Source organism: Numenius arquata, chromosome 12 (assembly GCF_964106895.1).
Source record: "Numenius arquata chromosome 12, bNumArq3.hap1.1, whole genome shotgun sequence".
Lineage (NCBI taxonomy): Eukaryota > Metazoa > Chordata > Aves > Charadriiformes > Scolopacidae > Numenius > Numenius arquata.
The window spans coordinates 3643443-3668797 of record NC_133587.1 but is presented as its reverse complement, the minus strand read 5'-3'; the positions used below and the strand labels follow the sequence as shown (position 1 = coordinate 3668797).

At 52.5% G+C, this 25355-nt stretch overlaps 1 protein-coding gene across 3 annotated transcripts; it reads left to right on the top strand.

Moving 5' to 3' along the window:
* The first annotated feature begins 9183 nt into the window (after positions 1-9183).
* Positions 9184-23756, top strand: EEF1A2 (eukaryotic translation elongation factor 1 alpha 2). Of its 3 annotated transcripts, none has more exons than XM_074157327.1 (8): positions 9184-9320; positions 10738-10950; positions 14759-14938; positions 16017-16313; positions 20512-20662; positions 22099-22355; positions 22442-22676; positions 23400-23756. In XM_074157327.1, the coding sequence occupies exons 2-8, from the start codon at positions 10807-10809 to the stop codon at positions 23525-23527; spliced, it is 1392 nt and encodes a 463-aa protein (XP_074013428.1). In that variant the 5' UTR covers positions 9184-9320; positions 10738-10806; the 3' UTR covers positions 23528-23756. The 3 variants fall into 3 exon arrangements, with proteins under 3 accessions (XP_074013428.1, XP_074013429.1, XP_074013427.1); XM_074157328.1 differs by lacking the exon at positions 9184-9320 and adding an exon at positions 10250-10358; XM_074157326.1 differs by lacking the exon at positions 9184-9320 and adding an exon at positions 10269-10536.
* The last annotated feature ends 1599 nt before the right edge of the window (positions 23757-25355 follow it).

Sequence of the window (25355 nt, the reverse complement as noted above, 5' to 3'; positions counted from 1 at the left end):
TGCTGAATCCACGCCGAAATACGGCTCTGTGGCTTACATATTGCTATAACATACTGTATAGATGCTGGTATAGAAACGACCGGTGTCGCAGGGTATGAGTGCTGGAGAGCCAAGGCAGTGCCAAAGCTACAGAAGAGGAAAACATAAACTTTACAGCAGATTGCTTTCTGCGTGGAATGAAAACGCGGTTGAAAACGCGGTTGAAAACACAAAGTGAACCCCCTTTAAGTGTCAAAACAGCACTCAGAGCCTCACGGTGTGTCCACAAAGGCAGTCTGATATCTGCTATAGATAAAGCATTATTTATTCATTCTCGCCCCCCAAATCGTTAATACTTTAGGGCAGAGTGCCTTGGCCCGGCACGCTCAGGGTTTGCAATAAAATTCACGGTTTGAGCACAGCTGTGGGAAACAGCATTTTGGGGGGACGATGCTTTAGCCACTTTCATAGAAACGTAGAACCATAGAATCATAGAACGGTTTAGGTTGGAAGGGACCTTAAAGATCGTCTAGTTTAGGCCATTTTAGGCTAAAGATAGGAGCCAGGAGGGAGCTCATATCCCAGCCTTCGGTTCTGGCACAAGCTCTTGGAGCAGTGGGGTTCATTCCACCCCCAGCCTGTGATTTTGGTTATTAAGCCAGAGTTACTCATTAAGTGGCAGTTCCAGGGGAGGCAGCGCTGCGTTGCTGCAGGACATCGATGTCCCCACGCAGCTCCTGGGGCTACAAAAGGGCCAACCTGCCCTTGAGGCTGTGTTTCCCCCCCCCCGCCATGGGGACGCTCTGGGTGACCCGTGTCCCCAGTTCCCCCCGCCTGGCCCATGGCACCAGGGCAATACTCCTGCCACCACCACCGGGACAGACGCCTTCCCCTGTGTACAGCCCATGTGGCTGCTCCCAGGAAATCAGCCAGGACAGCTTCGAGGAAAGCCTTGGCACCACAAGGCTGTAAATAAATTGTTTGTTTACCCCAGAGGTTAATAAACCTCAAATAAAAACAGTTAATCGTTTTATTTACCCCAGAGGTTTAAGGACACACACAGGAGCATGCATGATCCAGATCGGGACCAAGTTGCCCCAGCCATGCCTCAGTTTCCCCGCTGGGGATGCTGATGCAGCTCTTTCCAGGGCAGGACTTGGCTAAAGCCCGTGATGGACTTTGAATATAAAAATTCCAATGGGCAGTTTAACCCGCCACGTGGTTGTTTACATGCCCAGCATTCGGCTTTGCTTTTGTGCCTCATGATCAGGTTTGATCAGTGGTTTGATTTCAGGGTCCCGGGGACCCCCAGGCCAGTCCTGTTGGGACCGTTCACTCCCAGCCCTGCCGGCTGCAAAGCACGAAGAGCGCCAGGGAATGAGCTCAGGAGATTTTTCTGGCCCAGAAGGGAAAGAGAAAGGTGAAAAATTGGGTGCTTCAGAGCTGAAAAATCACTTTTGTTTTAGCGAAGCTGTGTCATTTCTCAGGTTCCTCCCCAAACCCTTCCTGAGAGATGTCTCTCTGTATCCTAAATCCCTTTAATAATCTATACTATATTGATAGAGAGATTATATTTCATAATGGAGTATATTCTTCCCAGTGGGTGCAGGATGGCTTTGTACCCCACCGAGCCTGAGTGGGCTAATTGCTTTAATTAATGATAGACCAGAGATGAAGAAACACTTCCTAATCCCTTTGTGCAGCAACACCATTTACACCCACCTTTGGGGCTGCTTTTGAAGGATCAGCTCATTAAGCAGAGAGCACCGGGGGCTGCCCCCATGGCAGTGGGGGGTGAATTGGGAGATCGGTCTTCTCATGCAGATGAATTAGTCTCCAGCAAAACCTTCTTGCTCTGCTTTTCACCCCAAAGCCAAACCCATTTCGCCTTAATGATGCAGCGGGAGCAGCACCAGTGGGATGGAGCAGCCAGAGGGGGATTGATGGACCATCCAGCCTGGTTTCCCAGGACAAAGCCTGTCCTGGGTGTGTTGAGGAGGGGAAGATAAATTTTATTTGTATTGATCAAAAATCAGTTGTTTTAAAAGGAAGCAGATGACAAGATTTGGATAGATTTTCTCTTCGATTTTCCTCTAATTAGAACCTCTGAGTTGACTGCAACTCTCCTTACAGTTTGCCTTTGAGCAAGGTTTCCATTATTTCCTTTTCTTTCTTTTTTTTTTTTTTTTTTCTAAATCTGACTCTCTGGGCTCAATCTTACAGCTGGCAACTGGCTTTTGTTGTGTGTGCCATTGGGAAATAGCCTTTCTTGTCACACTTCATACTCGGCAGAAACAGCTGGAAGGCAGCAAAGGCTGCAGAGCCGAAGGAGCTGCTGCCTCTGGATTCCACCAGAACTTGTGGGACATCATCCATGGGTGACACAGGACGATGGGGCACCCCAGTGCCCTGCCAATGAGGCTTAATGCTCTGGAGACGTGACGTCCCAGTGGCTTCAGGAATGTGGTCGATGGTGAGAAAGTCGCCCAGAAACCCCTTCCCCACCACCCTGTGCCGGAGCAATTCCCACCACCGGCGCGGCAGAAATGCAGACTTATAGTGCTGTAGGGCCTGATCCTGTTCCACTGAGGGTTTTGCTTAATTCTCCCTCTGCTGAGGACCACTTAATGCCAAGGAGGGAATAGGCACGACCTGTTCTCAGGCTCTGCCCATCTCCTCCTCCTCCTCCTCCTCCTCCTCCTCCTCCTTCTGTGCTGCATTTTCCAGGCACTGTTGCTCAGTGCCAGGTTTGGGATCCGGGCAGTGTGCTCCCAGAGCAGGCAGCTGCTGCCACCTATGGATAAAAAATAGCCAAAATGTTCACCCCAGACGCTACTCGAGGGCCATTCACTCCTCTCTGCCCTTTGCAGCCTCACAGAGGTCGGAGCAGGAGCGGCTGTGAACACAAACCCATGGTCGCGCCGTGGGCCAACACATCTTCCCCTGCCTGCCCGTGTTTAAATCGGAAAAAGAAAAAAAAAAAAGGATATCCTGGAAATGCAAGGGGAGACTTTCCTTAAGCACAACACTTGGGGAGTGCATTTTACCTGTTGGCTGGAAATTGTGCTCTGCCTTTCTGAGATATAGGCAGTAAAGTGACCCAAGTGCCACCTTGGCAGGAGAATAAATCAAAGTCAGATCAGGGCAGGCACCACTGTCCCCATGGTGATGGGAGCAGCTCTTCTGTCCTCACCTCCAGTTTGTGCCAAGGGGTGCAGACATCATCCAGGGCTGATTTCCCCAAAGGCTCGGGGAATTGGCATCAGGGCCCCCCCCCCCCATTCTGAGTCTGATCTGCAATACGCACATTGTGGAGAGAATTAGGTAGAAAGTCACAAACTGCCTGATTTGCCCCATGCAAAAGGGATGTCTCCAATCCGGAAAAAGCAGTGAAGAAAGCTGACTGCTGCTTGCTGTAATTCAGAGGCTTTAGGTGAACTTCATGCCAAGAGTTCCTGACTTCTGGCCTATCTGTTCCTCTGGGAAAACTGGAAAAGCATCTTGCAGAAACCAGCAGCGGCGCTGAGCAGGATCCATCTCTCTACAAAAAACTCTCAGACCAGCATCTCCTTCGTGGGAGTTGGGGAGGTTTCACTGCCAGCATATGCAAACAAATTCCTCGCTAATATAAATCCTTGGGCTTTAATGGGCGTTGGTTCAGCAACAAATTTTCTCATTAAGTTCCCCGATCCTTATTTCTCCCTCTGGATGCACCCAAAGCTTGTGCTGTTAGCCAGGTATCTCCATCAGCAGCCCTTCGACTAAAGCGATCAGAAGATACGGGCAGCCAGGGCTCTTTCTGCTCGGTGGCCGTGGTTTAATAAGAAAAGCCATCCCCAGGATTAGTGCAGGCTTTTCCTAACTCGGAGATGTGCACGGCTGCCAAAACAAACACATCAAGCTGTTGTAGCTTGATACGGCACCAGACGCCCTTGCTGTAAAACCAGTGTGGTCCAGGAGCAACCCAGCATCCTCCAAACAGCGTTAAACCAGAGGGCAGAGGTGTCTTATCTCGCCTGGGCTTGACCTAGATCAGGATCTGTACCCCTCCTTGGCACACGGGGAGATTTACAGGATCAGCTTCTCGCAGCCCCCGCAGATGCTACATCCAGGCGTCAGAAATACCAGGGTGTCCCTCATGAGATGCATTTGAAGTGGTGTTTTTCTGCTCCCCTCGTGTTAAAAAAAGATTTCAGAGCGTGGAAATGTTCATCCTGGCTGCTTCCCGGACAGACAGCAGCTCAGATTGAGCAGTTTTATCCTCCACAGCCCCTTCTCTGCCTGTGGCATCTTGGAGAGCTGGAAGAAATAGAGTAGCAATATTAAAATGACAGTGGGGATGGTGAGGAGTTAAAATCTTCAGAGGAAATCCGATTTTAGGTGGGGAGCTGCTGCATTTGACCTGGGGATGTGCACCCAAGGGTGTCTTATAAACCCCTGGGGTGCTGCTGAGCTCGGAGGGGTGAGATGAGGGAGCGGCATCGGAGCGCGTGAGAAAAGCTGCATCCCAAGGGATGAGTTTCTGATAATTTTATCCCCCAGATCACTGCTGCTTTCTCAACCTGTCTGAATTTGGGGCAAGAAGCTTGCATGCTGCTTACTGGGGGCATAGAGGTACAGGGGGGTTACGTGTGTGTTGTGGTTTCTTAAGGAAAGGGATTAAAAATCAGCCCAGGCTGATCCCTGTACCGGCACCCGCCGAGCCCGGCTGAAGGGTGAAAGGTGGTGGATGGGTCCCTGGGCTGCGCGGGGCTCACAGAGCATCAGGGATTTATGCCACACGCAGAGATTTTACTCCCCTGTGTCGTTGCAACAGGATTCACAGCTTAAGGAGCCACTGTCAGGGTCAGGTAATGCAGCCGGGGGGTGGCCCAATCTCCCCCCGCTCCCCACGCTGTCCCCGATGACCCCGGCGCCTGGCACCCTGGGGACAGCTCTGCATTGCTTCCCAGCCCCAATGTGAAGCCTTAGCAACATCCACCGCTCAAATGCGGTATTTTAATAAAGGGTAGAGGGTTATTAAGGCCATTGAGTTACCACCAAGGGGGGAATTTCACCCCGTTGACTGTGTGATGTCTGGCTGTTATTAAAAAGTGTTTAAGAGGACAAGCTGTTGTGCTGGGCTTCCAGGCGAACCTGGGCACCAGGAGCTGTGGCTACAGAGGCTTTCCACAGCAGAACTGAATTTTAGGGGTAGATACCTACAAACAGCAGTGATGGGCCATGGCTGCCCTTGGGTGGAGGCATTTCCCGGTCTTGACCCCGTAACTCACCTGTTTGGTGGAAAAGGGGTTTCTGGAGGAGCATCCCCCCAGCATGCCTGGACCCACATGCTACCTTCCAGGCCCAGGATGGATGGGGACAATTTTAAAGGCATTGTCCCTCCGGCATTGCTACCTCGGATCGCACTGGGGCACCCGGTGGCTGTGGCTGCACTGAAACCCTGGGGAACAGGTCCCAGCGGTATGAGAACGATGGTGGGTCCTTGGGTGCAGCCCACCCTGCACAAGGTACACCTCTTGTCCCATCAGAGGTGACACCAGACACCATCCCCAGCTGGCTGGGTGGCTGGAGGGTTTGGGCATCTTGTTATCACTTCCAAAGTTTATTTTTAAACCTCTGGCTCCAATTTAAAGGTATCAGCAGCATGCGCTGACTTCAGGACCTCAAAATACTCCCCTTCTCCTCCTTCCCCTGCCTTTCTGTCCCATCATTTCTGTCTTCGTCTCCCCTCTCCAGGTCTACAGCATGAGCACAAGCTGAAAAACCTGCCCACATTAAAAGTTTCATGAAATCTTCTCCTGTTTGGTGTCTTGGGCCGGGAGCGCTGCCAGGCAAACACACAGAGAGAGGCATGAGACGTCAACACGGGGGCCTGGAAAGGTTGCCCTCAAAGCCAACCCCACGTAAAAATGCTCTAGAAACCTCTGGGAGATGCAGCAGGGAATCCCATCACATCTTAACCCCAGTTAAGCTGGGGTTTAACTGAAATGGGAATGCCTGTTTCATGTGCACCGGCACTGGCACTCAGGATTGCCATGGAATGCATGTTGTATAGATAAGGAGAAGATGGTCATTGTCTTGATGTTTTGAACTTGTCCACTTCCAGCAGATGGTAAATGCCAGAACATCTGGGTGCAGAGACTCTGCAAAGCCTCCCAAACTGGTGTGGAAGGAGCTGGAAGCCTGAGCGTGGGAAGAAGGAAACCTAACAGTGTTCACCCCTTCCATAAAGCTGCCCTTTGGAGGACAACTGCTGCCCTCCACGCCTCTGATCTGCTTTTCCGATGGCTGTTGCATGAGGCCAGCGTAAGACCCTGCATTTCTGCTTTTCAGGGAAAATATCTCTATGGCTTTGCCTGTGAAGAAGGAAGAAAATAGCGATTTATAGCCATTCCTGTGTCCAGCCCCAGCTTTTCCCCAACGAGGGCAGGGCTTTTGGCGTGACATCAGGGCAGGCATCCCTTGTGACTGCTGGATGCTCTGCCCAAATCCCCGCCTTGAAAAGAGACCTGATGCATTTTATAGAGACAAAACCACAAGCTCTCAGTTAGCTGAACACGTTACTCATGGGAAGAAACACCCCCCGTGTGAAGGCAAATTCAGGCAGGCAGCCTGGGGTGTTCGCATCCCAGATACATACAAATTACCGGCACTGCGGATTATTCACTCTCCCAGTCACACCGTGCGGGGCCTCTTTGGAAAAAAAGAAAAAAAAAAATCTCAATTATTATGGCTGGGCAAATGGGAATTTTAGCACAGCTTAAAGCATCAGATCCTAACCGGGTGGCTGCGGGGCTGGGTGGGGTCGAGGTGATGGTGAAAGGGGTAAGAGGTATCTGCCATGCATGTGTGCAGCCTGCCTGTCCCTTTGGGGTGGTTTACGCTTTCTTGAGTGACCCCAAATCATTTGGTGATGGTTTTGGGGGTGGGGGAATCACGCCTAAATAGGATGTACAGGAGTTGTGTCAGCTGGGACCTGAATCTGAAGCCAGATGGATGGAGACGAGGTGCTAAACTTCAGCCACCTCAGATTTTGCCTGCTCAGATCTCTTTAATTTTACATAGCTGAACATTTAAGGACAGATTGCCACTGTTTTCCAGGAGGGAAAACGGTTCTAATTGGGTGTGACAATCGAGCTTGATGGCCCATGGGGACCACACGTGTTCGGTGAGCCCCTGTTCTGCAGCTGGACCTGGCACACAGCTGTGGCTTTAAGCTTCTCGGAGGCTGGGCGTAAGGTGGCTTAGCCCAGCCAGGATTAGCCAGGTCCGACAGCCCTCTCTTCTACTCGTGTCCCATACTATTTATAGTCCCATGGCCCATCACGCTTCGTTTTGTTGTAGCAGTAAAGCACAGTGCACTGCCCATTTCTCTCTTCCCTGCCTGGGAAAAGGGGTGAAAATTCAAATTCTCCTTACTGGAGAAGGAACGGAGAGAGAAGAGCTCCATCACACACTGCCCTGGCCCAAGCAGCAGAGGGACCTGGGATTTATTCCATCTCCACAAAGGCTGAAGTCTTCACTAGCTCCCAGGCTGCCTGCAGCCCTTGTATAAAAAGGGGAGATTATTTTCTGGCAAAGCCCTAAAATATGGATAGGAAGAACAAGAGATTTATATACCCATCCCTCCTATGCGTTATCGCACTTGATGTCCATCCCCAGCCCATCTAGCCCCAGGTTAACTCTACTGCTCCTACCCGAAATAAGGCTGGGTCAATCCCTTTAAATGCTGGCTTGGAGCCTTCCTCTTGGAAGTTTCTGTTTATTTTCTCTGGCACTCAGAGATTTTATGTTGCGCAAGGAATGCTGCATAAAAGATATCTTTGCTATCATATTTCTAAGAAAATACCAATGAACTATAACATTCATAAAAAAATAAAGTCTCTCTTTAATCCTTAATGTGAGGTTAGTAACATTTTAATTTACATGATATGTAAGTTTTTAACCCTTAAGACTATGAAGGCAAGAGTACCTTCATGAGAGCACCTAAGAATACCTGATTTAGCTGTTACATTCACTGGAAGGATGGTCTGGGCCGTAGAATTGGCCTGAACTATTACATAGCATAATTCAAAATTAGCTTTCTTTTGGCCTATATTTGGCTTTGGGACACAGAAAAAATTGCATTAGCCTTATAATTGCACAGCTGGCACAGGTATAAATATTCTGACCACTACATTATGGGGTTTTTTTTATGCAAAGAAAGTTTCATGGTATTACCGAAGGAAATTAGTTATGGTTTCCTTGTCCTTCTAGGACTTGAATCCCATTTCCCGTTAAATGAGGTGATGTTAATAAACCACAGATTCTTGAGCAGCCAACATACGTGTTGCAGGTGCAGAAATCTGTTTTGCTCTATTTGTCCCCTGCTTTGCTGTTTGCTCCTGGGCTAATGCTTTTCCACCGAGGCAGAAATGTGGGTCAGTGCCTGTGGGGCTCTGCCCCAGGAGGCGTTTGCCCCCTTTGAAGTGCAGAGACCCCCCTCCTCCCCACATGTGTGGGAAAACAGCCCTTCTGCGCCACTGGCCTCACTGTGGGCAGAGCAAGGGCTGTGGTACTTGGTGGCCCTCGGCTCCTGTCCCATGCCAGCCCTGTCCCTTCACTCTCAGGCTGCCAAGGGGAACCCATGGAGGTCCAAGCCCCACTTCGTTTCCATCTGCACCACTCCCTGGACTAGGATTTCCATCATTTTCCCTCTCTTCCAAAAAGCCCTTCCTTCCATCTCCCTCTATCCCTCCATCTTTCTCCCATCCTTCTATTTCTAATCTCTCCTCCCCATCCTTCCATCTCCCTCTCATGCCTTCATCTTCCATCCCTACATCTCTCCTATCTCTCCATCTTTTATCCTTCCACCTTCCTCCCATCCCTCTGTCTTCCACCCTGCTGTCTCCCTCCAACCTCTGCCTTCCATCCTTCCGTCTTCCCATCCCTCCATCTTCCACCCCTCCATCTCCCACCCCTCCCCATTTCTCCCCCCACTCCGTTTCTCCCATCCCTCCATCTTCCTCCCATCGCTTCATCGATCTTCCTTCCATCTCCTTCCCATCCCTCCATCTTCCTTCCTTCCTTCCTTTCCTCCCTCCCAGCCCCGTCTCCCGTCTCTCCCCCCCTCCTCCCCGCTTCACCCTGCTCCGTCCCTCCTTCTCCTCCTCCTCCTCCTCCTCCTCCTCCTCCTCCTCCCCCCGGCGCGCCTCCTCCTCCCCCGCCCGGTACCGCATTGCCGTAGTGCGGGGGGGTCGCTGCATTGCGCTGCCGCCGTCAATAGGTGGGCCCCTCCCGGGGAGATAAAGCCGCCGGAGCCCAAGCTGGCAGCCTCTGCCGCCCCGACCGCCGCTCCGGTAAGAGCTCCGGGACCCCCCCGCCCCGGGCCACACCGCGCCGGGATGGGGCCGCTCCGCAGCGGGAAGGGGGGGTGGCTTTGGAAGGGAAGGGGTGTCTTGCCCCGGGGACTGCGGGGGGTCAGTGCATCACCCCCCGCTTCGTGTGCTGCTGGTGCCCCCAACCCATGTTGGGGGGGGGGGGGGGAGGAGGGGAAATACCCCCCCGCAGTGAGGGAGAGGATGGGGCTGGGCCATTCCTTCATCCCGCAGGTGCCTCTTCCTGCAGGTGGGAAATAACCCGCTTCCCCCCAGCCTTTAGGTCCTTGGGGGAAAAAAAAAAATAATTAACCCCCCCCCCCCCAAATTAAATAAACATAAATCCCTGGTTCCCGAAGCCCCCCCGCATCGCCCACTCTGTGTGCTGGGGGTGCGCACGGGGGAGAGGGACCCGCACGGCGGAGCGGAGCCGGGAAACGGCCAGATCCGGGCTGGATCCCCCGGTCAAGGGCAGGGAAGGAGGGGGCAGCCGGGGCTCTGCTGCCCGGGGGGGGCTTCTCACGGGGGATGTTACTCCCCGCATGACTGCATCGCTATTAGAGCAGCAAACTCCTCCTGACCTCCTTTACTTTTATGGGCAGATTCGTAAAATTGGATTTTATTAGACGTCAAATTAAAGCTCCTAAATTGTGCCGGGTTTGTGCGGCAGCTGCAGAGCCATGGCAACGCTGGGAGATGCCAGAGCAGCTCCCCGGATCTATCGATTTGCCTTTTTAGCCTCCTCCCTCTGGTTCATCCAGATTCATGGCAGGAAAATATAATGAACGCCCCCCCCCCCCCTCCTCTTCCCACTGCAGGCTCGGCTCCCACCGCCGAGCTTTGGGCAGCCCAGCTTGGAGGGGGGGGGAGCAGGCGAGGGCTATTTTTGTCCGTCCCATTTTGCGGACACCATGTTGTCACCCGAACCCTGCGCAGCTTGGGAGCGGGGAGGGCAGCCCGCAGGGACGGGCACCCACGGCTCCTCCCAGGGCACCCACGAGGTGGAGGAGATGCCCTCAGGTTTGGAAAGACCGAGAAGGCAGACCAGTAGCAGCCCTGAGCAAGTGGGAAGGTTTTTCTGAGGAGGAAGGGCACCTTCCAGGCAGCGATGACGTAGCCCTGGGAACTGGGGGTCTCCAGGACGGCGGCGGAGGGCGAGACGCCGAAAATCGTGGCATCTTGCTGAGACTTGGAGGCTGTACGTGGCGGCCAGAAATAGCCTGGTTGGCTCCATCCCAGGGCGGGCAGAGCTGCCAGATGAGGCCGGGCACCCCCGGCTGGGGTTGGGGCGCGTGGTCCAGCGGGAAGGTGGGGCGAAGGGAGGAGAACCATCCCCGATGGGCTGGGAGGGTGCTGTCACGGGGGGGTCTTTTGACACGCCTTGCCTCTTCCCCCGCAGCCTCCCCAAAAACGCAGCCGCGTTCCCACAGCCCTCCCCGCCGCCGCCAGCCCCGCGTAGCCCACCGCCATGGGGAAGGAGAAGACACACATCAACATCGTCGTCATCGGGCATGTGGACTCTGGGAAATCCACCACCACCGGGCACCTCATCTACAAATGCGGGGGCATTGACAAAAGGACCATTGAGAAATTTGAGAAGGAGGCTGCCGAGGTGAGGAGCCCGACCCCCAGCGTACCACCCCCCCCACCCCAACTCTCACCCACAGGGATGCTCCGTACGGATGCCCCACAAGTGTCTCACGGGCACTACTCCCCTTTTCCTGGCGCTGCCCTTCTCTTTCTCCCTTTGTTCCCATCTCTTTTTGTTCCCCTCCGTACCCCTGGGTCTTCCTGACTCCTCTGGCCTTGGGAAAATAGGCCATTTGGGCTCTCGCCACCCTCTTCTCCGGAGCTGGGGGACACCCTGCTGTGGGCTGTTAATGAGGGCAGGGGCACAGCGAGGTCTGCAAGATGGGGTTAGGGTTCTGGAACAAACCATAGAGCTTCAGGGCATGAAATTCCTTCTAAATATAGTGCGCAAGGAGGAAAACCTGATAATCCCTTGCTGCCTAGTGCAGGACTCTCTGAATTTCACCCCAAAGCATCTATATCCAGTAGCTGCTGGGGACAAGGTACAGCATCAGCTGGACCCTTCATTTGATCCAGTTTGTTAAAAAAAAAAAAAAATTCTCCTTTTTCTCAAGCATCTGGCCTGATGTGCAGCTTGATTGGTAGCCTTTAAAAAAGGAAAGCCGGCGTGAAGGATGAGCATTTAAATCGGATCGTTTTGTTTAGCTCTTATAACGGTGACATTTGTGGCAATGCCCTGGTGCATGCGTTTAGTGTCACACAGTACAGCACCATCCGATACCTATAATGTGGCAAACACGGAGAGCGAGGAGGAAGAAATAGTCTTGGGGAGAAAAGCATGAATTGGAAGCTCTCCGAAATTAATGATGGTAAATTCTAGAGAGGTGGGTGAGCCAGGAAAAAGCCTGGCTGTTATTGATAGGGCAGGTCTGCTCTCTCAGAAGATGGCTTGTCGTCATCGTTCCAGGAATCTTTAATGAAGACATCCCTCGATTGGTGGGGTTTATTTTTCTGGACAAGATCCTACATTTCAATGGAGAGAGGGGAAAAAAAAAAAATAAAAAGGTTTACAGGGCTGCCACTCTCGATTAGACATTTTGCTTGTCTGTCTGTCTTAACCCTTAGAATTTTGCCGATAGCATCCGAGCTAAAACACCCATTTTCCTGCCTCACTGTCAGCCCTTTTCCCCAGCCCTTAAGCAAAGAGCTTCTTCCTTCCTACAAAATATTCTCTCCCTCCTGGTTTAAAATGATGATGACATCCCTCTATATATCCCCCCCCCCCTTCCTTTACCAACAGATGGGGTATGGCGTGATTAGGTTATTGTAGGTGTGATTGCGGCTATTTTAATTGAAGAGACACTTTCACTGACTTGCCAGAATACGCGGGGACGGGGAGCTGCTATTAATAGCCTATTGACTGAGCTTACAGACTCCATTTTCTGATGCAGGGCTGGGGAAGGGTTTTCTTCCATTAGGTGGCATTCGCAGGAAATGGAGGCCTGTGTGCACCCAAAAAGCCAACAACAACAAAAAAAAAAAAAACCCAGGGTCTGATGTGGTTTTTTTTTAAGATAAAAGAGAAAGGATCATTTTTTTTCTTTTTGACTCAGGGGCAGAGGTAACAGTATCTCCGAAAGAAAAGTTGCTCTATTTGAAAAAAAAAAATAAAAATCGGTATCTGTGGTCTCCAAATAGAAAGCTGTCCCTCCGCTGGGGTTTGATCAAGGAAAATCAGGCTGTTTCTGGCACTGAACAGGGAAGGTATTGTGCAAAGCTAGATAATACCCTGGGTTTTCTTCAACAACAGCTCTGGGTAACTGAATATACCCCGTGAAAGGAGGGAAACTGTTTGCTAAATAAAGGATCTCATTTGTCTTCAGGTTACGTATGGTGCTGAGTTCTGGGGGGGTTTCACAGAGGGTGACAGGCTTTTTGTGTGCCTGGTTGCGGGTGCCTGCAATAAGGAGAGAGAGAGAGAGAGAGCGCGCTGGGGGTCTGCTCCGTGCCTCAGTTTCCCCATCCAGAAGGGAAGGACTAGGCTGCCGGTGGCCAAAAGGCTGTGGGATGTGCTGATTGAGCTCCTGCCCGAGAACTACCCCTTATTAATGCATTGCACAACATTAATGTGCAATAATATTGCACCGTGAGAAGCCCACCATTCCTCGTTATATCTCTGCCATTTCCCACAGTAAATGAGCACACTCTAATGACCCCCTCTGTTTTTCCCTAGCAAGAGGGGGGGTTGCATGTGTGTGCTGGAAAGGGTTAACCTCCGAGCTCCTGCTCTGCCCCCTCACTAAGCCCGGATGCCAGGATGATGCTTAGGAGCCGAGATTTCATTCTGGATCTTTCTACCCCCTTGACTGCCCTTCCTGCCGAGCACCAGAGCTCCCAGCTGCCCAGCGCGGATGGGACATCACCCTCTCCACTCAGTGTCCCCCGGCAAGGAGGGAGAGGCTTGCCCCTGGCTTTAGGATTTTGCCCGTAATCCTCCAGAGCAAGCTGCAAAGTCATTGCAGAGCTCAGCTGTTACGTAAATGAGCCGGCACCATTAATTCCTTGTGCTGGCTGGGCACGGGGCTGGAGTGTGGGAACCAACCGGGGGGGCAGAGCAGCCCCCCCCCGGGCACGGGGATGCTGTGTTAGGCTTCTTGGCCAGGACCATCACTGAGGCGTTCGCTGCCTGCAATCAGGAAGTGCTTCCCCCCTGGACCGGTGATTTATAATTGCCCATAATGAATTTTATTCATTGATACACCAGAAGAAGCCGCGGTTGCGGAGAACATCGGGATGGACGGACGGGAACAGGGTATCACAGCTCTGCCCTTGCACGGTGGTTAGAGCCCGTTAAACCATCCATAAATGACCTAAATTCCATTTTCCATCTTAAAAAAAGATTTTGGCATCTGAGGCCAAGAGCTGATGATTGATGCCCATTAACCCTTTGCTTTGACCAGGCTCCCCAGACTCCCTCAGCACACAACGGGGTCAGCAAGGGGATGGTCTTCTCCTGCCCCATCTCCACGCTGGCAGGATCCCAGCTCAGACTGGGAGCACTACCTCCGTGCTGGGGAGGGGTGGGGGGGGAAGTCCCGCTCTCCCCGGTGGCATGACGTCAAAGGACACCGACCCAGAGGAGAAGGTGGTTCAGAAGTGACATCATGGTTTCACCAAGGAGAGTGCTTTCTGACAGGACAGCCAGATTTACTGTAGCTGATCTCACCCAGCGTGATTTTATGCATTACAATGTTGGCTGAGATTTTGGGCATTTGGCAACGACAGTTGGTCTGGCTGCAGCTCACGGTAGCTTTTCCTGTGAATTCACACACTCTGTGGCAAAAATCAATCACATTTCTATTCTGCTCATAGCAACCGCCTCGCATTTCATTTTCTTTTAACCCATTCCCCTCCCACACCCGTGTCAGTGATGGGCTCACTCATGCGGCAATGCCCTTTCTCACTAACCAGCTGTCTCACATGTTCGTTCACTCAATAGATTAAAATGCAACAATAAGAAGCTTTCCACCGTCACCGTGCAATTATCTAGCACTGTGATTTCCCAGCAGCAGTGCAGGACCATGGTGTTTCATGGAGGAGACCTCATGGGTCACTGGCTCCAGCTCCTGCCCATCCAGCCCCACTCACAAATTCACTTCACAGCTCTTCTTCCAGCCTCTCTTCCATCCTGTTGAAGAACACGTTGAGCACAATATCTCCTTTGATATAAATAGATCACATCTGCCATTGAATTTAGGGAATTTTGTCTTCAATGTTTGCAATGTGACCTTCTGCCTCTGTGAGCTTGGGATGTGCCCTGGAGGGTGGGTTGCTGGCACCAGCATTATGGGCTTGGGTTTCTCACCGGCTCTTGCCTTTGTGTTGAACAGATGGGGAAGGGGTCCTTCAAATACGCCTGGGTCCTGGACAAGCTGAAGGCCGAGCGTGAGCGTGGCATCACCATTGACATCTCTCTGTGGAAGTTTGAGACCACCAAGTACTACATCACCATCATTGACGCACCTGGCCACAGGGACTTCATCAAGAACATGATCACTGGGACCTCCCAGGTGAGAAATGGTGGCCAGGGGTTGGGGGGCTGCTGGAGGTGGGAGACTGAGACTCGCTGACAAACCCAGGGTCACGTAGGTCCTTTTGGAGTCCTTTAGGAGGTGGGTAGTTGAGACAGCAGACATCAAGGAGCATTGAGCAGGGTGCACTCAAGAGGCTCAGTGGCGCCAGGGAACCCAACACACTGAAGTCCTGCACCTCGCTGGGCATCTGGGAGAAAGGCCCTCCTTGGACACAGTGAGGTGGTTTCTTCACCCCATTTTGCTTGCTTGGAGGAGATGGGGATGAATATGGCCTCTCTGGGAAGTGGGGTGCTGTGAGCTACAGCCCTTTCTGTGAGGATATCTCCGCATTATTTTAGCCTCAGCCAACTGAGGTATACAAGAAACTTCCAACAATCCCACAGGTTTTATTGGCTAAAGGAGACTCCTGGATCTTTTCTCCTCCCTTTTTCTTGAAACAGCTGTCTTTGTCCTATAAAACACATCACATTGCCGATCACAATGGTCTACCCTTCCAGGGTAGGATGTTTTCCCCTCATAGCACTGCAGGACATTCCTGCATCTCCCTGTGGTTGATGGGTGCTGGATGAACCTCACTGGGTGCCCAGCAAGATTCCCATTGCAATGCCAGTTGGACTGGGCATGGCTTTCCGTCAAAGCCAGGCAGCTTCTGCTGTGGGCTCTGGGGACAGAAGTAAGCTGGGGAAGAGTTTCCACAGCTGGAGCCTCACCCATCACCCAGGGACGTTATTTGCAGGACTCAGTAGGGTTTTAGGTAAGGCCTTGGCTTTGCCATCCCTGGATGATCAAGACGAGATCCTGGTTAGAGTCATGCAACCTGGAGGGACCCACCCTGGTTTCCAAAACCATGGACAGTTGGCAAGTCTGAAATAACAGAGTTAGGTCAGTTTTGAGGTAGATCAGCAGGATTATGGGTAGCAGCTGGCAGGGAGTCTGTCCAAGCCATCCTTATTCTGAGTAATGTTCATCTGGGACTTACTCAAAGCTCTGAGGGGTGTCACCAGGAGCAGTGCTCTCTGGGGACAGAAGCAATTCATTAGCTCTCTCTTCCCAGGCTGATTGCGCCGTCCTGATCGTTGCTGCCGGCGTGGGTGAATTTGAAGCCGGCATCTCCAAGAATGGGCAGACTCGTGAGCATGCCCTGCTGGCTTACACCCTGGGGGTGAAGCAGCTCATCGTGGGCATCAACAAGATGGATTCCACAGAGCCCCCTTACAGCGAGAAACGCTACGATGAGATCGTCAAGGAGGTCAGCGCCTACATCAAGAAGATCGGCTACAACCCAGCCACAGTTCCCTTCGTGCCCATCTCGGGCTGGCATGGAGACAACATGCTGGAGCCCTCTCCCAATGTAAGTGTGTGTTGTGTTAGATTTTTCCCCCCATCCCAACTGTCCTGATCCATGCTGGAGCTGACATCCGTGCTGTGAAAACCGCAGGCACATTTCATGCACCGGTTGTCTGTAATGGCCTGTGTTGCCAGCATAGACGTGTTTGTCACGTAGCTCTGATTGCGGCCAGCCAGGATGAATGGGCCCACTGTTCATGGGCACGCTGGTTGCTGTACCATGGCCAGATGCCCCAGCGGCTAAACATGAGCATCTTCAGGAGATGATCTGTATGGGATGTGATTTGAAGGTTCTGCATCATCAGACCCATGGTGACAGTAGAGCCATCTGCAGCAATTGTCACTCTCAGCAGAAATATCGTGTGTGGTTTTAGGGCATTGTTTTCTAAGGCAAATTACATGATCTGATCACAAGCTTGTAATGGCTCCCTCCATGCAGCCAGGCTCCCGTGTGATGGGTATTGAGTGTCCTTCCCCACCAGTGCCATATGCCATCGTGGCAGCTGCAATTCCTGTTCCAGTGCTGGCATCTCACTTCTTAAGGTGATTTTTTCTTGAGGAAGTACCAGGTTTTCCATGACAAAACCATGGTTTCCTAGAGCATCCATTTGGGTTTGGTCTTTCTCCAGAGTTGATTTTTACAAGATCTCTCCCTCTGTGCATCGGTGATGGGGGTGGTGAGCACATGAAAGCAAGGTGCTCTGGGTGAGCCCTTGCCATTATTTCATATGACAGTAGGAGAGCTTGAAGAAAGACGGGGGCTTCTTGGCAGACAGGCTGCCAATGGCAGTTGTTACTCTGGCACTATTTTTTTTTGAAGAAAGAACTACCCCAGCTTTAGTCTTCTAAAGAAATGATGAGCTGCAAAGTTCTGGCCAGAGGAAGGTTCTTGCCTTCCTGCTGTTGTCTTCTGGGTGACCTTGAGCAAATTGCTCAGAACAGAAACGCCCAACCATCCCTTGTGAAACCAGTGGGAAATTTGATGCTTAAGGGTGCTTCAGGATTTCAGTGGTGGATTACGGGTCAGGGCTCTGTGACGAAGGAGGCAACGTATGAGCATAGCAGCAATTGAAGGAGGTCAATTGAGCAATTGAGATCACGAGCCTGAGCTAGAGGAGTGCTGCAATGCAAGCTCACACCATCATGAAACACAGCTCACAGCCTTGCTCGGGAAAGGCAGCTCACTGGGGGGCTGGCTTGGAAGGAAGGAATTTTTGGGGTGCTTGGGAGATTCCTGCCCCCTACGGAGCAGAGCTGGGATAAAGGTCAGCTGCGGCCATGCCAAACCCAGCCACATAGTTCCTGGGTGCCTCAAATCAGACAGGCTCCAAATGTCAGCAGCTGCTGGGCCGGGAAGATGATCCCCAACAATTCTCCTATTAATAGGCTGCGGAGGGGAGGCACAGAGCAGGATGGGGCTCGTTGGCCCCTTTTCTCCAGACGGGTCTCAGAGCATGTTCTCAATGTGATGTGTTGCCTGAGAGAAGGCAGGGGCTGAAATAACTCACCCCTCTGCTGTAAGGAGGAAGCTGGCTCCAGGGTGGGTTCCCAGCTTGGGAATTCCCAATTTCCCAGCCTGAGCTGGGGGATTGGGAAGAAAGCCTGGCCAGAGGTCTGGATTGGCATGAGTTTTGCTGGAGAAGGTGCAGGGTCCTCCCCATGCTGTGGTCCCCAGGAGGTCCCCATCCTGCCTTTGCCAGGATACCGGCTTGGGACAGACTCCTCCTCCCCATATTGCACCACATCTAGGAGAGCTTAAGCAGGAAGCTGGTCTAGATATCTCTTCTCTTGTTCCTTGCCCAAAAAAGCTCTGATTTTTTTTTTTGCACTCATAATTTCTGGCAGGGTTTCACTAAGGCACAAGACAGTCAAGTGACTTGTCCCTCAGGGGACTTATCAGAAAGTGGGTATTAGAGCTGTGACGTCCCTGCAGCTCCTGTCACCTCCAGGCGAGAGGAGGTCTGGTGGTACGTCAGGCTGGAGCCAGCTCTGCGTGGGGACCTCCAGCCCATGTTCCCTCTTGCACAGCAGCCTAAGGCCAACTGCAAAAAAAAAAGGGCTGGGCTGTGCTTGCATCAAAGTTTGACATTTGAGAGCTTTTTTGGCAAATGGGGTTTCATGCGAAGGCAGCTTTCTGTTTCTGCAGCCGACAGAACCGGGCCGTTTGATGTGGTTTGGGACAGTTGCATCCCATGGGATACTGCAACACAAATGCACCCAATCTACGACACAAGGAAGCCTGGTGGCCTGGGGTTGCAGCCTCAATGTTGGGGTGTGTGGGGTGGGTGTATTGGGATGTTCTTGGGAAAGGCGGCTGCTCTGTAAAATGCACTTGGGGTGCCAAAGAGTTGGAGCTCAGCTGATATTTGGGGGGGCTTGAGGCTGCAGTTTAACCTGCCTGGCTGCGGGGTTTGGTCAGATCCTGCTTTTGCCATAGGAGTGGTGGAATAGGAATTGCTCTTTGGAAGCAGATTTTGGGTTTACATGAAGGATGTTTTATCTGGGCGGCCCTAGGAGGCAGCACAAACCAGGTTTTGCAGATGCTTCTCACCCTGGGGCCACGCTGAGGTTTGGCGGAGTGGATTTGCTCCCAGAAGGTGTCAGAGTGTGTCTTTATCTGATTCTTGGGATGTCAGAAGTTCTCTGGATAACGCACCAAAAGGAAAAGGGATGGCTCTGACAGCCAGGCGTCACAAGGCAGAGGTTGCCATTTCTCCACCTCCCCAAGCCATGCAGGGGCAGAGGGGCAAGACCTGTGGGCACATGGTAGCCGCCTCCCTCCAGAGCAGAGCCCATGGGCTGGTGGCTGATGGGGCAGCTGCTGTCATGGGCGCCTGCCCGGCGTTTTGGGCCATGCGACAGCAGGCTGGGGGGAAGGTCTGAGTCATCCTGAGCATCACATGCAGCTCCGTCACCGGCTGGATGGATTTATCATCTCACTGAGCTGTTAGCCCAGTGCTGGGGCCACCTGCGTAGCAATAGCTGCAGTGCCCTGGGAAGCATCCCTCCACAAAAGTGTCCCTAGGCTCCTCCTGCCACTGTCACCAAGGAAGACAATTGGTGTCAGACGTGACCCTCTGAAGGATGCTGACCTGGATGCATTCGATGCAGGCTGAATTCCTTGGCTGGACCTGGCTCTTCCCCTTGCTCCTTCCCAAAAGCAGTGCAGATTGCGGGATGGGAAACCAGCTGTGTCCTCCAGGGATGGCTGTGAAACCAGGGGCACTTTGGGGGTCCCGTTTGACCCCTACCCCCATACCCATTGCACTGTGACACCGGCATTGGTGCCTAAGGAAACAGCCATATCCATAACGTGTGTGATGGAGCTGGAGCACACGGGAAGCGTTTTACATCTGAGTGGGAAAATATCGTCTAAACCTCTCTGTGCGGAGGAAGGGGGAATGACCTTGCAGACTCTGAGCTCTGTTTATTGTATCAGGGCTACTTCAGACCCAGGACTGAATTTTTCTTGCTGGCAAGCCCTTCAGCTTCCAGATGTGCACCATCACCCCAAGAAAGCACTGTATTCCCTGCACCAAACCATGGCTTCTGCTGAACACATTTTCCTATTTCTCTGCCTCTTTTCTTGTCAATTTTGGCTTCAAGGGTCCAATTTAGGGCAGGAGCAGAGGGCAGAGGTGAAAAATGACCTTCCCCCTCAGCAGCCCTAGTGCAAGCACCAGGTTTCCAGCATCCTCTCAAGCCAGGGTTCAAAACCCAAACCCTGGAGGGGCTATGGCAGGAGCAAGCGGGGAGAAGGGTCTGTCTGGGGTTCACCTTGAATAAACTCAGTTCCCAGGACCAAAGGTTGGGTGCTTTGTAGCTGGAACTTGGCTGGGGACCCTGTGGTCCCTGTGCCATCGTTGCTGGAAGGTGGGATCCAGGCAGCTGGCATGGGAAGGCAACATCCACAGATTGGGTATGGGGACTGTGAGTTTGCTGCATTTAACCACTTCCATCCTTTTTCTCCTGTTAATGCATGTTTTGCACATTTCTAGGAGAGAGGGGGGAGGTTAAGCAAGGGCGTGCAGATAAGCCTGCAGGGATGGTGGAGTGAAAAGGGCTCCCCAGTCCCCAGGTAAAGCCATAGCATGGTTGGACTGACTCCATGAAGGTTGCCCTGGTGGGATGTCTTCTTGGGATCACCTCTGGGTGCTGAGGACGGGCACACTCAGTGCATGTTACTGCTGCTCTGTTTCCAGATGCCTTGGTTCAAAGGCTGGAAGGTGGAGCGCAAGGAAGGCAACGCCAGCGGGGTGTCCCTCTTGGAGGCCCTGGACACCATCCTGCCCCCAACCCGCCCCACAGATAAACCCCTGCGCCTGCCCCTCCAGGACGTCTACAAGATTGGAGGTGAGCAAAAGCCTTGCTGCTGTCCCTCTTCCTTCTGCTTTAACCGGCGTCTTTGTTCCATGGTGATTTTGGAATCACATTTCCAGGTATTGGGAAACTGAAGGGACTGGACTCAAATTTGACATAATGTGGGGGAAAAAGGTGGTAGCTCCAGGGCAAAGACCCCATCTGAGACTGGGCTTTCTGGGGTTGGAGGTTGACATGCCCAAAGGTGCCCAGGGACCGGTGAGGAGCAGGAATTTTGTGGGCTCTCCCCAGGGAACACACCACACCAAAACGGCTGCAAATTTGGGTGTCCCAGAGGTCATGGCTGGTAGGGCAAGATGGAGGCAGCAAAAATGTGCTGGGGCCTGGGTGAGGGACAAGGCCAGCGGGGAAGGCCACCGGTGAGGCTGGTGTGCAACGGCTTGGCCACAGTCTGCCTGTGCTTCCCAAATGCTGGTGTCCATCACCGGCACCTCCATCTGCCGAGCTGGACCGTGGCACCAGCCATGTAGGGAGCTCATCGCGTCTCCCTTTCCCTCTGGAGCGGTGATGGGGACACTTTTCTGAGCTATAAATACCCCATGAGCTCTCCGACCTGCTGGCAGCAGTGGGCAGCCCTGCTGACTCACCCGGCTGCTGGATCAGGCAGGAACGGCCGTTTCCAGCTCTTTTCCACACTTTCCCAAGAACACGTGCGCTGCAGAAACCAGGCAGAGATTGAATGCGGGTTTTAGCAGGCTTTTTAATGCAGTTTTTTCTTTGCAATGGAGACGGAAGGTGGTGAGGTCTGTGTCCTAGTGCAGTTGGGGCAAAGAGATAGGGTTTTACCATGAGGCAGGTCCTTAGAGAGCAGAGACACCATGGGAAGGAGGGAGGTGGTGGCAGCAGGGTGGATGTGGAGGAGCGGACGGGTCCAGCCAACCTCCCCAACCTCTTTTCAAGGTTTTTTCTCTTAATGCCTCTTCACCTGACTCCAAAGGTGAGTTTCTTCTGAAGTCTCCTGATAACACAGGGTATGAAATGTCCCCTTCATTTAATTAGCCACCCTCGTTCCCTGACACAGCTGGTCCTTGTCCCATGCTGATGGTGTGGCCATCAGGGATGTGGAGCGTTTTGTTGCACGTACGCTGTGATGTGCCCAGACCTCCATGCAGGAGATGCCACAGCTGCTACAAAGGAAGAGCTTTCAGAGCATGTGGATTGCTCATGGCCTTCTGATGATAGTGTTACTCCTTTTTCACAAAACATTGGATAAAAAGGACAGACTCATGGTATTTTTGAAGACCCTAATGTTGATCCTCCAGCTAAAAACTGTGGGGTTTTGGGCAAGAAGCAAACATGGTCTTTGGTGAAAACCATTGGAGATATCTTGCTTTTTCTGCAGCCAGGCTCTGGCCCAGGGATATGTCAAGCAGGTTACATTTTGCTCTGCTCTGTCCTTCTCTCTGCAGGGATCGGTACAGTCCCTGTGGGCCGGGTGGAGACAGGCATCCTGCGGCCCGGCATGGTGGTCACCTTTGCACCCGTGAACATCACCACTGAGGTGAAGTCTGTGGAGATGCACCACGAGGCCCTGAGCGAGGCTCTGCCTGGGGACAACGTTGGCTTCAACGTGAAGAACGTCTCTGTGAAGGACATCCGCCGTGGGAACGTCTGCGGGGACAGCAAGTCAGACCCGCCGCAGGAGGCAGCGCAGTTCACGTCTCAGGTCAGCAGAGCTGGTGGTGCCACCATCCATGGCTTGTCACCATCCTCCAGCTCCCAGCCTTGCCCTGACACCACTCTGTCCCCCAGGTGATCATCCTGAACCACCCCGGCCAGATCAGTGCTGGCTACTCGCCTGTCATCGACTGCCACACCGCACACATCGCCTGCAAGTTTGCTGAGCTGAAGGAGAAGATCGACCGACGCTCTGGCAAGAAGCTGGAGGACAACCCCAAGTCCCTGAAATCGGGCGATGCAGCAATCGTGGAGATGATCCCTGGCAAGCCAATGTGTGTGGAGAGCTTCTCCCAGTACCCACCCCTTGGTAAGGGAACAACTCTTTGGAGGTCTCCTGTGGAGGAGCATGAAGGCTCTACAGGTGTAGAGCACACACCAGACATGCTGAGCCTCTCGTAGTATCCCCCGCCAGTTAGACTGAGGAGGGAGCTAAGCATGTTTTATTGCTCCCCCATGTACTGGGGATGCAGAAGTGATGTGTGAACTGTGTTAGGGCTGGTGGGGTGGGACAGGCTCTCTGCTGAGCTGGGTTTCCAAAGGCAAGGCTGGGTTTCCCTCTGGGAGTAACAGGACCTTCCCTTACAGGTTACTAAACCTGATAGTTTCCAAACGCAGAAACATTTTTCAGCTTCCCCATCTCTGCCCTAAAACACAACTGGTCAGGAGAAGAAGGAGAGAAGAAGGAGACCTCAGTGGAGGTCACCTTTTAGTGAAGGGAATCACCATGCTTTCCTTGGATGATGTTGTACATCTGGAAGCTTTAGCAATGCCGGGAGCTTGCAGAGAGCAGATGTGATTTAAGTTTAATAAACAGTCATCTAAACAGAGAGGTGCATTAGGGCTAGCTTGGTGGTCAGAGCAAGGGTTGATGGCTCAAGTTCCTGCAGGAACCTGCTCCAAGGACAGGGGTAACATATGGCACCATGAGTGGTGCGTGTAGATCCCACCGTCACCCACCCAGAAGAGCTCAGCCTTAGGGAAGGCAAGGTGGCCACGTTTCACTCATGTCCCCCCGCTCTCCATCCCACAGGCCGCTTCGCTGTCCGTGACATGCGGCAGACCGTGGCTGTGGGCGTCATCAAGAACGTGGAGAAGAAAAGCGGTGGGGCTGGTAAAGTCACCAAGTCTGCCCAGAAGGCCCAGAAGGCTGGCAAATGAATTGTGGGCTCCCAGTGCATCGCGCAGAAACCATCCCTGACACCAGGACGCTGCCACCGTCTCCCCCGGGCGCATGTGTGCACATCAGCTTGTAAGAGTTTATATGTCAACGACTGGATGCTCACCATTAAGGTCCAGTGGAAATTCTTTAAAAGGAAAAGCATGTTCCAGCGTTTGTGAGGCTTCATGTTAATTTTACCAATAAAACTGGTACAACATCCACAGTGGGAAAAAAAAAACAAACAAAAAAAACCCCCAAAAAACCAAAAAAAACCAAAAAACCCCAAAACAAACCAACCAACCCAAAAGGTGTGGAGCTCTGTGTGTGTGTCTGTCATTGATAGGGGCTGGTTTTGATGGGTTTTGTGTCGTCCCACTTAGAGCGGGTGGTGGGGATGGGCACAGGCAGGGCTGGGATGGAGATTTGGAGGAAGGAGGAGAGTTGGGCACCCATATTCAGGGTGTCACCCAGCGCCCAGCCCTTCCCCAGGTCTCCCCCGTTGACCGATGCAGGTGTCTCAGCTGATTCCCCCAGCCTAAAGCAGGGGCTGCTCTTACAGCATTTTTGATATTCTCCTTAACCTGCTCAAACCTCTAATATAAATTATCAGGCCCTTTATTATAATTTTTCAACGCAAAATAAGCTTAAATTAACCTCCTACAGTTATGCCATTTAAAGAAAGAAAATCGCATACCCTGTATCTCCTGGAAGGCCAAGCAACATCGCTTTTGTTCTTTATAATACCTCATCATTTTGGGAGAAGTGGCCAAGTCTGCCTTCTCTCTACACACTTCTTTGCCTCACACATGGTGGATCCCTCAGCCCTTTCCAAACAACACGACGGGAGCATTTCTCCCAAATTGAAGCCATGTGTTGGAGTCCAGACGTGACTTGGGACTCCCAGGAAGCTCCAAAATGCCTGGTCTTCACCCAGGATGGTGTCTCATCTCCCATTGCAAACTTGCAGCCCTGGAGCGAGGTCTACACCTCTCCCCACTCCACCCAGTGATAGCTGCCCCAATCCAAAGGGTTGTGGTTTGTCTGAGTGGTGAGGAATGATCAAAACAGGACAGCCAGGAGCTTAGAGGAGGAAAGGGTGGGAGCACAGAGCATGGGAAGGAGTAGGAGGAGGTATAGTCGGCAGGGAGAAGGAGGCAGAAGGTGTGAGGGTGCTGCTCCCACCACAGCACTCCGGGGACATTTCCAAGGGACATCTCCTCCCTGACGGTGGGGTTAGCATCGTGCTGGGTCATCCTGAGGTTCTCTGTGCTCACAACTCAGATTTTAGGAGAAGCCACAGCGCCGGAAGAGGACATCATGCACAGTCTCTGTGGAGGATGGCATCATGCAAGGTCCTGCCCAGGAGAGCTCCAGAGGCACAAGTGTCATTACTGTTTGTGTTGCAGGAGCTCTTAATGATTGTAATTAACATCTGTCGCTCTGCAGCATTAAATGCCCCCAGGCAGAGCCTCAAGGAGCCTACAACAAGGTGAATTACAGAGACCACTGCATGAAGCCACCCCCTCCTGCTCCTCCAACATTGTCCCCATCCCATGTCCCGGTTTGAGAGCAGACAGACACGTACCAGCTCACTGAGCCACGTTCCCCAAAACTCTGTGCAGTTTTGGGGCTCCTCACCCCTCTTCACAGTCCCCAGCAGCCACCAGCTTCATCCGTAGAAATTGATTTGATGCCCAAGGTCTTTGTAGTATTTGGGCTTTATGAAGTGCTGCGTCCTTGGCATGCCACAAATTGGAAGGGGATCTGGGGATCCCTCCAGGCACAGCACAACTGTGGGAGAAGGCTGTTTTCCCACTGATAGTTCAA